At 39.7% G+C, this 14226-nt stretch overlaps 1 protein-coding gene across 1 annotated transcript; it reads right to left on the minus strand.

Moving 5' to 3' along the window:
- Positions 1–10522: 10522 nt before the first annotated feature.
- HEY1 (hes related family bHLH transcription factor with YRPW motif 1) lies at positions 10523–14006 on the minus strand. Its single transcript, XM_053466947.1, has 5 exons — positions 13640–14006; positions 13304–13379; positions 13130–13213; positions 12658–12739; positions 10523–11903 (listed from the first exon to the last, which is right to left on the minus strand). Exons 1-5 carry the CDS (start codon positions 13723–13725, stop codon positions 11332–11334), a joined length of 900 nt encoding a protein of 299 aa, XP_053322922.1. The 5' UTR covers positions 13726–14006; the 3' UTR covers positions 10523–11331.
- Between the last annotated feature and the right edge of the window lie 220 nt (positions 14007–14226).

Consider the following 14226-nt stretch of genomic DNA (forward strand, 5'->3'; position numbering starts at 1 on the left):
TGGGAACTTCTGGGTTCAGGCTACCTGGAGCCTTCCCATGCAGGACGCTGCCAGTACTGCACACTGACGTGAGTGGGCGGTACCGCTGACATCGGTAGGTGATCCCAATGACATCGGTGGGTGGGCCCGATGACGGCGGTGGGCAGTCCCGATGACGGCGGTGGGCGGTGCGGATGCCGTCGGTGGCCGGTCTGGAGGACATCGGGGGAGTTCCCGCTGACGGCAGTGGGAACACTCCCATTTAAGGGAAAAATGGGCGGGGGCGGGGCGTGTCGAGACCCCGCTCCCGTGGCCCAGAGGATTCGGGTCTTGACACGGAGAACCGGAGAAGAAGTGCTCACCCTGCAATCTCCGGGTCAGAGTTCCCAGGTATGCCCATCACACTTCCAGGTGGCGAAGCTTGATTCATCACTCCAGCGAACGCGTTTCCACTGTTCCATTGCTTTACAGAGCTCCAGCTGACACTTGACATTGTGCATAGTGAGCTTTGGCTTGTGTGTAGCTGTTCAGCCGTAGAAACCCATTTCATGAAGTTTGTGACAAACTGATAAAGTTGTCATGTTTAAAGTCACTGAGCTCTTCAGTACGACCCATTCTACTGTCAGTGTTTGTCTCTGGAAATGGCTGCCTGCAATGGATGTGATCTAAAACACCTTAACTCTATAATTAGGAGGGATGTCTACACATGTCATATAGTGGATTGTATATAATAGTTCTTGTATCCCATAGCATAGGGAGTGGCTATACCGATTTAATCCTCCATCGCCAGTGATGCGCTGGTGCTTATGTAGCCTTCTCTTTCTTCTCATGTTGTGCTTTTTATGTGGCTCTTTTGATACAGATTGAATTCAATGGAAATGGTCCATGAAGATTTGTTTTTTGGTAGGGGAGGTGGGTTGGCCTTTCAACCACAGCCTTTCCGTTGAAGACTTAAATGGTTCCTCTCTTAAAACGCACCAAGAAGATCTCTTACATGGCTTCAGCTACAGAGGGAAGCAAGGGACTGCTTATCCTGGAGGTAGGGTCTCTTCAAGAAGAGGAAGATCAAGAGGAAGACCAGGTATACACTGTGGCTTTATTTTGACACATTAGAGCATCGGTACTCATCTTCACACAATGAATGGAAGCACAGCACCTTGAGAGAAAAAATAGCTCTGAAAATATTCTAATATGACTGATGGAGAAGTCTTGTGAAACTCAAATCCAATCCACACTGTATTACATCACATAACATTAAAACATTAACATAAACATAATTATATCAAATAACAGATGGAATAAGTATCTTGTGATAATACCTTTTTTATTGGACTAACAGAATTTTGGAATGACAAGTCTAAAACATTAAAACATAATTATAGTGAACTGTAGCTTTGCCCACTTTGTCCACTAGGTGACAGTAAATACATATATAATAATAGTAATATTACACACTTGATATACAGTAGGTGCATGTTGAAAAGAGGTGCAATGTTGGGAAAACAAAAAAAGAGTATTGGTTTTCTAAAAACCAAAATTACCCAGTTTTGGGCCTTTACGCAGCTTTCCATAAACATATACATACATATATTGTATTAAACTAATCTTTACATCGACCAGCCATAACATTATGACCCCTTGCCTAATGTTGTGTAGGTGCCCCTTTTGCCTAGACCTGGGAAGGTGTGCTGTGGTATCTGGGACCAAAACGTTAGAAGCAGATACTTTAAGTCTTGCAAGGTGGGGCTTGTGACTGTTTCAGCCCTTTAAATTTTCAAAAACCCCAACTCTTTTGCACCTTCCACCTTTAAAATACATCTTTTGTTTGCATGTTATGTTTAGCCCACAATTTTCTTTTCAGCCTCTCTCATGGTTTTCAACAAACCTCTAACCTTTTTGATCTTTGTCCATTTAATCAACTCTACTCTCCCTTGCCCTTTTCACCTTCACCTCCCTTGTCCACTTCAAGCCATCCTCCCATATTCTTTTGAAGACCCTTGTCCTCTGAATATCCTCTCTGCCACCTAGAAGGACCCTGTTTTTTTGTCATCTAATGGCCCTGTTTAGTTGAACTACCCCCTTCCTATGCCATCTTGTTGTTTTGGATGTTGCTGTGTGACACACCAGAGGACACCTTACTCAGAATTTGATGGTGTTTGATACAAACTCCGATAGGGGACATTCGCAAAAGAAGGTTTTGAATAGGATGCAATGGGGAGGGGGGAGGGGCATTTACTAGGTCTACTTGTTGAGTAAAGTGTTTAAAACTCTGTTATATAGGATATATATATATGTTTACACAAATAAACATAAGCGCTATATTGATCGGTTGAGAATTCCTAGGGAAAGAAGAGGTTAATATGTTATGAGAAATATGGGAACGGAAGATGTCTTTGTCCCCTTGGCTAATTGTTGTTAATAGTCACACCCTTGGCTGTGACCCATAAGATTGTGAAGACTTACAGGTTTATCCTCCCTCCCCTCTTTTCTTCTCCTCGGAACTCAATAATTGAGTGGAATTCAGGGATGTGTACGGATCACACATGTACGTGACCTTTTCTATTGGCCTTTTTGGAGTCATCCCAGGCTGATTCTGTCGCATCCCTTATAAAAGGTATCTCCTAACCAAATACACTCAGAGTGTAAACTTAGCCTATTGTTGTTGGTTGTTGATCCTGTTACTTTGCAGTCCAGTGTCAGCAGAGATCATTGTCATGAGCTTTTTGTCCAAACCAAGCTAGCATGTTGCATGAATGTCATCTCACACACCTTGTTGAGTACAACAAGATGGCAACAGGGATCCATGCAACTCATAACTCTGGCTAAACTGACCTGAGACCTCTAACCAGGTCCTTCACCTCGTCTTTAATTACAGAATGCCCTTGTACTGAGATGTTCCAGCAGGACCTCATTGGAGGATTTGTTTGTGCATTAATCAGTAGCGCAGCTCAGGTCCGCGTGCAAGCTCGGTTAAGAGCAGCTCATCATGTTTTGGATCTACATGATTGTCAGGACAGGCTACTGCACACATATGAAATTAGTACTCGATTCACTAATGAAGGGCCAACCCCAGTGATCTTCTCTTGAAAAAATGGCTTGTTTGTCCTGTTAAACAACTGGGGGCCTCCTAAGCCTTTCTTTAAGGAGACGCACACTGAGGCTTGCTCTTCTTGAACATAATGACATCGGAGAGTTAAAAAAGTACCTTACTGCAAACGCATCTACAAGCTCTCACTTTAATGAATAAACCTCATAGTGCTTCATACATGGAGACTCTTCTACACTAGAATAATCTTTTTTTTTCAGCAAAGCTGATTATGCAGAATATAGACTTTTCTTTAGTTTCTTATGACAACATAAATTGCATGCTTTAGCTATTGTGATTGGGTATTAATCATTTATTGTAAAGTACTAACAGTAATCTAGACAACACATTTCACTGGTATTTATACTTATAGTTGGAGGTGGCAGCAACCTTCCTTTGTATTGCTTTGTCGCCTTGACACAGAGAAATAAATGTCCACTCGATTGTATCGGCTCCTTTTACTATAGTTTAAATGTGACTGATGTGTGTATTTTAGAAGCTTGAGGAGGTATGAATTCTAGAATGTTATTGCAGCTGGGATTCTATATACCATTGATACTGTAATTAGTACCTTTTTCATCTGTCCTGCAAGGTATAATATTATCTTGTTTGAAGAAAGGAACTTTCATGGTCTCTGAAAATGTTCACATTTTATCTTTGTTTACCACCAAAAAGGGAAACTTTATAGAATACCAAAGTTTATTCGGTTAACAGCTGGAAACATATTCATCAAAGAAGCAGCCATTCTTGTTTTCCAATTATTTTTTTTTTGGGGGGTGGGGGTGATTCCTATAAGGTATCCGCACATGAAGCGGTTAATACAGTGAGTGAATTACAACATGCATGGTATAGGCATAAGGTTATCTGAAATCTAAGAAGAGAGCAATGCCTGATTACGATTTTGTTTCTATGCTTGTACATAGCTTTCAACATTACAGGGTTGTAAATCAGGACACCAGTGTTGGGGCTCTATGGCAAGAGGTGGGGAGTGGGGCCAGTACTGAAGTGGGGAGGGTGGGAGATTTGGCTACCCACCTGCTACCCATATAGCCAACTGGAAATGCCATCATTGAGATGAGGCAAAGGGGGAGTTTAGGTGGAGGTCCATGGACCTCCATTGATTTTTCATGTCCCTGGGCAAGGGCAATGGGGCAGCTGCCAGGGACAGTGCCGAATACTGGGACAGTCCCATGAAAATCTAGACTGTCAGGAACTATGTTTCCACAGTACATGTGTCTCATGCTAGACATGCCCTGATAGAAGTGATGATACCCCTCTACAATTGTATAACGTATGTACCAAGTGGCACCCTGGTTTCTAGAGCACATTAAGGTCCTGCGCTAATTTGTTTTATCTGGAAAAACTAAAATACTGCTTATTCAGATTTTGTGGACTGAATGGGGGTCTTAAAACCTGGGCTTTGTGACCTATTTTTGTTTAATCAGAACACTGTTTTATCCAAAGTGTTTTGTAGTCTTGCAAAATAAAACTGCTGTTCCTTAAATTGGTGACAAATATTAGCTTGTCGCACCGTTCCAATGTCACGGCGATCTTCTGGCAAAAACTACTGAAAGCTCTTACTTTACACAGCTAATTACAGGGTGCAACTGAGCCAATACTACCCTTGGGGCTAATATTCCTCTGTTAGAGTCTATAATATATTTCCTATGAAAATGCTAAATGCTACAAACAGAAATCTGTGCCTTATTTTCATTTACTTTTAAAAAAAAGATCATGCATTTACAATGAAAAGAAACAATTACACACAACTAAACATATGTGGATATGCATTTATTATTGAATGCTATTCTTTGATTTTAGGGGACTTATTGGGATTTAATATGACTTTTATTATTTCGATACTCTCTGATATTTGGGATTCAAACACAAGAGTTGACATGAAGAGTTTCTAATGAAAATGTAAAATATATATTAAATGTTATAAACTTCCACCCGCATAAAGCCTGGGATTAAACAAATATCCAAGCAAAGGTTACACGTGAATTGTTTGATGTTCATAATACTCTATTGCTGCCTTCGTTTTTTTTATTTGAGATTTGCAGGTATGGAATAAACTACATAGACTCTACAGAAATGGTTAATGCATGAGAAACATACTATCAAACGTGACAATGTTCCGCATTTCACAATCCCTTAACCCACAAAGGGTTAATGAAGAGATACTGTGCGGAATAAAGCATCCAATATGAGGTTACAATGAAACGCAGCGTTCCCCTTTGTAAAGTGGCATCTTATTAAGGAAGTCCTCTGTGTGCTAACAATGGCCTTTCACTTATGTACAATGGAGCCGACATGTTTATAAAGTCTGAAAGTCTAACTCTATGAAATCATTTTTGTGTCGTGGACTTTGGTCCAGATTACATAAAATTCCCACAAGAAGGGAAGTAACTTTAAACTAAAGGCTATTCAATACTAGTACAGGATATCCTCTTGTTGTTGATAATTTCCTCTGTACAGAAGGAACAAGAACACGGAATTATTGAAAGAGGCTAAAGAGACGGGTAATCATTAGATCTATGGAATAGACATTGTTCTTAAAGCTTAATGTTTCCTTATGCGTGCAATTAAGTTATTTTTAATAGCTGTCTCAAAGATCACTTTAAGTACCAAGACATTTATAGACGTATGTATTCTTACTATATGTATGTGAAAAAAGGTCATCGAGAACTCACTGAGCTCTAAGACGTATGCTTGTGGGCCAAGCTGATTCACCTCTAGGTTCCTTTTTATTTTCACTTCTATTTTATACCCCCCCCTCAATCATAATGTGCCTTCTTTTTCCCTCAGTACACCTCAATGGCCTTGAAGTCCCTTCCCTCCAAAAGACAGCTGCCTTCTAATAAAATGACCAGATATAAGTAAATACATTAATTTAGTATTTTGGCTTCAGCAAATGAGCCCATACACCAACTCAAGACCCCATAAATATGAAAAAGTGTTACATGGTTGCATATCCAACCCAAGCTAATATCTGCAATAAGAATAGGGAAAGGCATTCAGATATTTACCTGGGCATATGGATGACATAAAATCTAACCTTTGGCACTCCAGTTGTTGAGTACTCACTTTCCCATTGTGCTTAACATACCAGACTGGCTGAGAGTCATGGGAAATGCAGTCTCAACAGCTGGAGTATTAACTAACTCGAGCTGCAATATATGTTTGAAATAAACGACCTTGCGTCTGCAGCCTGCAAACTGTGTCTCTGGCCAGGTAGGCTCTCTATGTCTGTGATGAAACAGCTGCCAAAGTGAAGGAGAGGAGACCAGCTAGAGGCAGTGGAATAGGCTTTTGTGATTACTGTCCAAATCTTGTTAAGATATCCTTGAAGCCATTGAAATACACAGTAGCAGGGATCAGACCTGTTGGCCAAGGTAAATAAAATAAGTAAAATAAAAGGTGTCTTTTGAACAGGAACTTTTGAGTATATTTCATTTGTTAAGATAGACCACCCTAAATCAGTTTTTCATTGTGAGTCCATCTTAAACCTAGTGCCTCCCATTGGGGTCGCTTCTAAACTTCCTTGTTTTTAAAAAGAGCACATTTTGCCCAATAAAACAACATGAAATGTATCAGAAATCCAGCGCAGACGTTCTTAATGTTGTAAAAGACTATCGTAGCTGAAAACAGCTGATTTTTAATGGAATCTCTTCATAGGTGTAAAGAGGCCCTTTATCACTCCCATCACTCCTGTGTTCCAACGGCACGTTGTGTTCGCTAATCCAAGTTTAAGTTTATAAAAGGCTTGTTGATAATTAGAAAACCCTTTTTTCAATTATGTTACAAATTATGTTAGAAATGTTCTTTGTTTTCCATGAAAACATTTCAGTGAATGGTAGTGTATATTTGTATTTATTCGGCACCAACAGGTTTACTTGGCACTTTACAGCTTATAGTAAAGTTTAATAAATAGGACGATATAATAAGTGCTGTTCTACCAGAAGTGTAGTTATGTAACAAACTTTCTTAGAGTTAAGCCTGCCAGGTGAGTTTGGGGAAGTCCTGTCCTAGACACTGGGGATATATTAAAACAATGTTATGTCTGGCTTGAGGTTAAAAGGTTTCCTCTGTGATAAGGACAATGTTTTTCTAAAAGTCAGTAATTTGCGAGAAATAATCACTCATAGTACACTTACAATGCTTTTTAACGTACAGCGTACAGTTTACTTACCATTGCATACCTACCAAGTGTTTCTCATCAGTCTAGATGGGCCGAATGGTTCTTATCTGTCATTAAATTCTATGTACCTCTTTTGTTGGAGCTCAAACAGCCCAAAACACCACAATAATGTGTTAAATAGCAATGAAAAAGAACCATTATTCTACAAGACTGGCTGTGGTGTGATATAAGTTAATTACATTAAGTTTTATTACCCATCAGTGAATGTTAAGGAATGAATGAACATATTGGTAAACAATATGTCAGGCAGTGGCCCAGGCACGTTTCCTTTGTTTCAGCACAAATAACTTAAACATATACCTGTGCTGGTATTATAGAGTCATTGGTCAATTGAGAAAATGATACCTTATCTATTTACACTACAATTAGTCCTAGTGAAATGAGAAGTAATTAACTCAGTTTCAAGGTGTTTGTTCTTTATTCTTTCTAAGAATGTCTCTTGCAGATGGTATTTAACTCAATTGCCCAATATCTGGGTTTGTCCTTTGAAACTAAACCTTTTGTGTTTATGTGCCTCAACAAGAACTATTCTTCATCCTCATCGTTACTTTAGTCAAGCACAGCTACAGCAATCAAAACAAACTTGCATGGGCCAGTATGTTGTATTCCTGGCGATGATTCATGAATCATGCGTGTTGAATATCTGAGTAACATGTATATGTAATTCATGTTGCGTCAAAGAGCATGAGACAACCTCAGCCAAGATAATGGTTCATCCAAAGGTAGGTTCTGGGCAAGTGTCGTTGAGGTCTAGACTGGAGATTATATCAATAGCCTAACACCATTTGACTATATATATATATATATATATATATATATATACACATACTTACACTATTGTGTAAACAAATACGAGTGCAATGTCCTGTATCAGTATGGCGAAATAGTAACATTATGCAATATTCAATTTAAATTGGAATTTATGAATATATTTTTAGCATTAAATGTATTGGGCATATTGACTGGATGGGCCCCATGAATCACGTGTAATTAATGTAATTAATGTAAGACTGTATATTCTCAGAGTGTCTTTATATGGCGTTGATGGTTACGATGCAACATTTGTTGCTCTTGTAAACTTGGTTTGTGATGTCCAAAAGTAAAACCACGCAAACCTTTGGACCGCCATATTGAATTACAAAGCATTTGCTGTAATGAATCAATTTAATTGAGAAATTGGCATTGGTCCTCAGATGTAGCCTGGTGACTCAGCTTCTTTATAAAGAATAGACAGATAGACCATCAAGGGACAGGGAGCCAACAGTGACAATCCTTAACAGAAAAGCAGGAGATGGTCTTATGAACCACCCCAGAGACCGACAAAACTAATGTTAGACACCCCTGCAAATCTACCCTCAGCAAGTGTGGTTCAGGATGAGAATGTGGGACTAATCAGCACCCAGAGCCACGTCCAAAGTGCCAGAATACATTTTACCATAAAATGTGTTTATGTTTGCTTGGGACCCACATATATGAACATATTTGCTGATCAACGCCCTACAGGAGCACAAGTATCTGCCCTCATAAACAAATACTCTCCTACTCGATCCTTACGTTCTTCCCATGGGCTAAGGCTCTCTTCCTCACTTATCACCTCTTCCTTTTCCCGTCGACAAGATTTCACTCAGGCTGCCCCATATCTTTGGAATCTACTTCAACCGAACCTTAAGCATTCACCCTCCCTCCCGACATTCACGAAACATCTGAAAACCCACTTCTTCAGAGAAGCATACCATCTTAGCTGATAGAACTTCCTTGTCATTGATACGACCACCACACTACCTCTCACCCTTTCCCTGTGCCTTATGTTTGTCACCCCATTCCCTCAGGATTGTAAACTTGCGAGCAGGACTCTCTCCACCTGATGTATCGGTTTGTCTTAGTCTGTCAATTCTCGTCTTGTCATACCCCTTGAATATATGTATTGTATTAAGCACGGCATAAATTGTTGGCCCTTTATAAATAAAAGATAATAATAATAAAGTCCTAGTAACAAAGAGAAGTATACATCAGTCCTATAAGTTCACCCTACAAGTCCAAATTTTATACTTAAAAACTTGCTTCATGGGAAATATACTATCATGTTATAGCCAGATGATATACAAATATCAAGTAATTAAAGGCAGGACCAATAAACCCACAACCTTCTGCGAAGAAGGCTAGCAAAATGCATAGTAAGTTGTGTATTTAATTATACTGTACTGCATGATACCCATTTGTAGGTGTCTCTTTCGCTTTCAAGTTTACCCACCTGGTATCTGCTTGATGACCAATATGGCTTAACTTCATTTCATGAACGAAGAGTATCTGTAAAGCGTCAAAGAAAGTATTTTCATAAAAGTCATCAGATACCCCTTTAAGAACAGGAGTTAGCTTTGAAATTGTTGGCGCTATTAAGTTGTCAGAAACCCACTTTTTTTCAAGAATCCACAAATAAGTTAGGCAACTTAAAGCGATATCATAAAGGGAGGATGAAGTCTGGTTTTGTCTGGTATAACAGTGATCACCCAGATATTATTATTCTACAGTATTCATAAAGCCCACCTTACGTATATTACATATATTAGCTACGGACTATATGACCAGTAGTCCAACAGCTGAAGCTTTCATAAAACTCAGACAGTCTTTGGTTAGAAGAGGAACATGGGAATTGTAGACAACCAACTGGAGCCCACCCAGATGAGGCAGTCATCTCCTGCTGGGGTGCCCATCTTGGCTAACCATAGTAGTTGCATCACCTTGAAGATAGCGTATAAATGCTGAAACCGGTTGGTGTTATGATTGCCATTAAAATGACCACCCTGGTTTATTCACAAGTTCTGAGTTTATGACCATTCTTGGGTGAGCATTTTTTTGTGAATTGTTTATTCGGATGGGACTGGCTCTTCCGTCAATACACTGTTAAATTGAGATACATTGTATCCAGCAGGCATGCGGAGATCATCTACCCTTTGCTCTCATATCGGTGAGGGCTATTTTGTGGCTAAACTGTAGTTAATGGCGATTGCCCAACCAACCCACTAACTGGTAAATGACAAAATCTTTATAGACCCACAAGGATTAAACCATCATTCCATGATCCCCAACAATCAGGTTAAAACATGACTTTTATGTTGGCCTTCTGTTTAAACCCCTATCACAAACATTTGCATTATTTACTATTCATTCTTCCCCACTAAAAATGCAACAAGTCACAAACACAACTTTTGTACGATCTCAAAGGAGAAATGTATTAAAATGACAATTTCTACATCAGGTCAAAATAACAAATCTCTGACTCTTTTTATTTTGTCACAGCAGACCAGAATGACGAATCCAGTACAAGAAAGGCCACCTTTCTGTTAATGATGAATCCATGCACAAATTGAATAATATACACTCATGTAGCGAGTACTGTCTTAAATAAATCTATATGTTAAATAAATTCCTAGTGCCTCAGATGAAATACAATGGGAAATCTGTTTGAAATGCTGTAAATTTCTGATTCATGTGCAAAATAAGAGTGCTCTACAAATCTACTGTACCAGTTTGACTGCACTCAGCATATTTTTAAACTTTGCAGTGAATATCACTATTTGCTTCCTTGAATACATTTTTGATTTGTCAACGCATGAAAATATAAAAACACCAAAAAAAAAAAACATATTTTGTATCAGAAGGATATTTCTTAAAATATTAGCAGTACAGAAGGTATGGTATTATTGCTGAACTCAGTATTCTGCACATAAAGAATAAAATGAGAAGAAACCCTAAACTATTGTTAAAAATTGTCATGAAAAGAAGTAAAATTACAACCTTACAAATCAAGTTAAACATTCAGTACAGACCTAGTTTATTTTTTTACACCACTAATGCAAATACGGTGTACCAGAATATTTTTTCTCAAGGCTAATTTTTTTTTAAAAAAAAAGTTAAATCTATAAAATAAAACAAGGGCATTTGTAATGGTACCATCGCATCACACAGGTTGGCAAATACATTATAAAGATCAGTGATAACCGTCCAGCACAGCTGGACATCATAAACCCCACCAGGCCACAGCAACTATAGAGTCACTATGGATGTCTTAGAATGCTCCAATCTCTGTGCCCCAGGGTCTATAAGGCTTGCCAGAAGGTGGAGGTGTTGATGAGCTTAGTGCATTGGGTGACAATAAATGAAAGGATCCAAATGAAAAAGGGAATGCTGAGAGTGATGAAATTGAAGACAGCAGCGGTGGCGAGAGTTTTGAAGAAGCGACAACGGGAAGCACTGATGCAATGTTCCCATTAGGGGGAACCCGCAGCGTGGTAGACTCTGCGTGTGGTGACCCAGGATGTCTGCTCTGGTGATGAGCTTCTGAAGAGGCTGGGCTGTTTGCAGTGCTATGAGGAGTCTGTGCCAGAAGCAGCGGGTGTGATAGATGAGGATGGTGACCGAAGGCACCTCCCCAGGGAATATGTCCGATGCTGGTATGAGCCGTGGTGGCAGCTTCTCTCTGGGAGGCATAGTTGTTCAGATGAGAAACAAGTCGTACTCGCAGTGGGTCGGTAGTGTCAAGACCTTCAATGATACTTAAATACCGGGCCACTTCAGCGAGGCACTCTCTGAACCCCAAACTCCGATAGTCCATTGCAAGGGCATGGGCATCAAAATAACCTAAAGTGAAGAAAAGAGCAAAAGGGATCTATCAAAATCTAGCCATACCACAATTTCTTGGACCTCATGCATATCACAGACACCCCCTTTTCTGATAATAGATGGCGGTATGTGTATTAAGAACCATCCTGGTTAAATTAGTGATAGTAACAACCCACTGGTTGCTATGGTGACAGCACTATATTTACCATTTTGCACCAGGTCTTCCCTTCATACACTTTAAATATGCAAATATATCTGGTCACAAAACGTTATATATTAGCAGAACTACATTACAGCCAATGTGGGAAAGGTAAAAAAAAAAATAATCAAAAGAATTGTGAACAGATTGTGTTTTTTTTTTTAAACCAATTTGTACATATAAGTCAAGTCTTTGCATGTAAGAAAATGAAGAAAAACCTAAAACCATTGAAAGAGTTTTAAAATATATATATTTTTTTTATTTACTTTTTTTTTTTTTATACAAGTGTTCTTCGCTTTTCAGAAAAAAAGGCAATTGCTTTGACAGCTGGGAGTGGAAGAAAAGAGATTTGTCTGACTGAAGTGCCCTGAGATCCTGTATTTTACTTCACAGAAAAGGCATTCTGAAAGCTGCAAAGACTTTGCCAATATAGTCCCAGGTTAAAAGAAGATGTCTGGCACAGTAGGGCAGAAGCTCATTTTAACCATTTCCATGCTGCTTACCTGTGACTTTGAAAGGGTTACAAAACAGCGACAAAAATCTTACTTAGTTAATTTATATATTTGTATTTACCTTTGCCTCCTGCTGTATGCAGCATCTTAAGGTGATCCACAGTCATCTGTAAAATCTCAGCTTTCTCTAGTTTTGCAGATCCCTGGAAAAAAAAAAGTCCTTATTTAGTAAAATATAAAATTGACTTTTAAAATGCAAATAAGAAAGGGACTTCGTACATAAAATGTTGCAAGAAGGGAATCCTTAAAGACAATTGCTGGCTTTCTCCGTACATTGGGTGGATTTATTATTATTTAATTACTTAAATTATAATTTAATACGGCGCCATCATATTCTGTAGTGCTGGACAATGGGTAGATTTAATTACTTTATATCATTAATCTGATTGGCAGTATGTATATCTACCAAAGTCCATGACAGCGCAAAACATGATAGTCACAGGAATCCAACTGCAGAACACGGCTGCTTTAATTAGCAAAATTATAGACAAATAAACAACGACTTTTTGAAAGAGCCCAAAGGCTTAAATTACCTGTTTCTCAAAAGCACTCGGAACGAGTCTCCTTAGCTCTGACAAACTGTTATTAATCCGGTCCCGGCGGCGTTTCTCAATAATCTGGAATGAGGAACGGAAAGGTCTTTAGTCTAATGTCAAGTCATCGGGACTTTTAGGTGGATATAACTGCGTGTAATACGCGATACTCACCCCCCTGCGCCTCTTCCTAGCCAAAATCTGGGAAGAAGTAGAAGGAGACATTGAACCTGCAGCTGAACTTAAGTTCCTGAAAAAAAGGGGTAAAAAATATATTAATTTAAACACCGTATGGAGAGAAGAATAAGAATCCAAAGTTAGTTACAGAAGAATAAAGAAGTTTTTAGTTTTATTAATTTACCATTTTGGGTTCCCAATAAATGGCCAGATCTTTGGGACTACTATTTATAATTATTATTATTATTTAATAATTCTACTAAATGAAGTGCTGCAAAGATGTTTAATTGACTTTTCCCACGCAGGATCATAAATGGAATGATGTCTCCTTACCCATTCTCATCAGCACTCTCTTTTTCCACCTCTATGTTCTCATCCAGCTCGCTGTCAGAAGAGCTGTATTCGTGAGTCCTCTTCATGGTTGTCCCCACAGTGAGTGAATGGGGTCCCAGCTTGCGTGTGCTCTGTATTCCTGAGTAGCCTGTGACACACTGCTCCCTCCTCCGCCTGTCCCTCTGGTTAAGACCTAGCCATCCCTTTCCCACGGTTCGCCTCTTACCCGGTGTGGGAGAGGGAGGGGAGGCTGGAGGACTGGCGCCTGCTCCAGGGACACAATTATCTTGTTGCAGCCAATAATGGCTGTCAATGCTCCCCGCCACCACCTCCCCCTCGATGACGTCACAATGAACAAAGGGGGCTTGGAACCCTGCCTTCCGCGCACTTCTGAAGAGTATTGGATTAGGATAACACTGTGGCGGTGATTGACGTGCCGGCGTGTTGCTAGCTCCGCCCACCCGGTCCCAGCGGCCACCTGATTGGCTCGGCTTGACGCCAAGCCGGAGTCTGCAGTGCCGCCTGTTAGCACGCGCAGGCCGTGGGAAAGTTGCTGGCTCGGGCGGTGACAGCCTGCGGCCGGGAGG

This window comes from Spea bombifrons, chromosome 5 (assembly GCF_027358695.1).
Source record: "Spea bombifrons isolate aSpeBom1 chromosome 5, aSpeBom1.2.pri, whole genome shotgun sequence".
Taxonomy (NCBI): Eukaryota; Metazoa; Chordata; class Amphibia; order Anura; family Pelobatidae; genus Spea; species Spea bombifrons.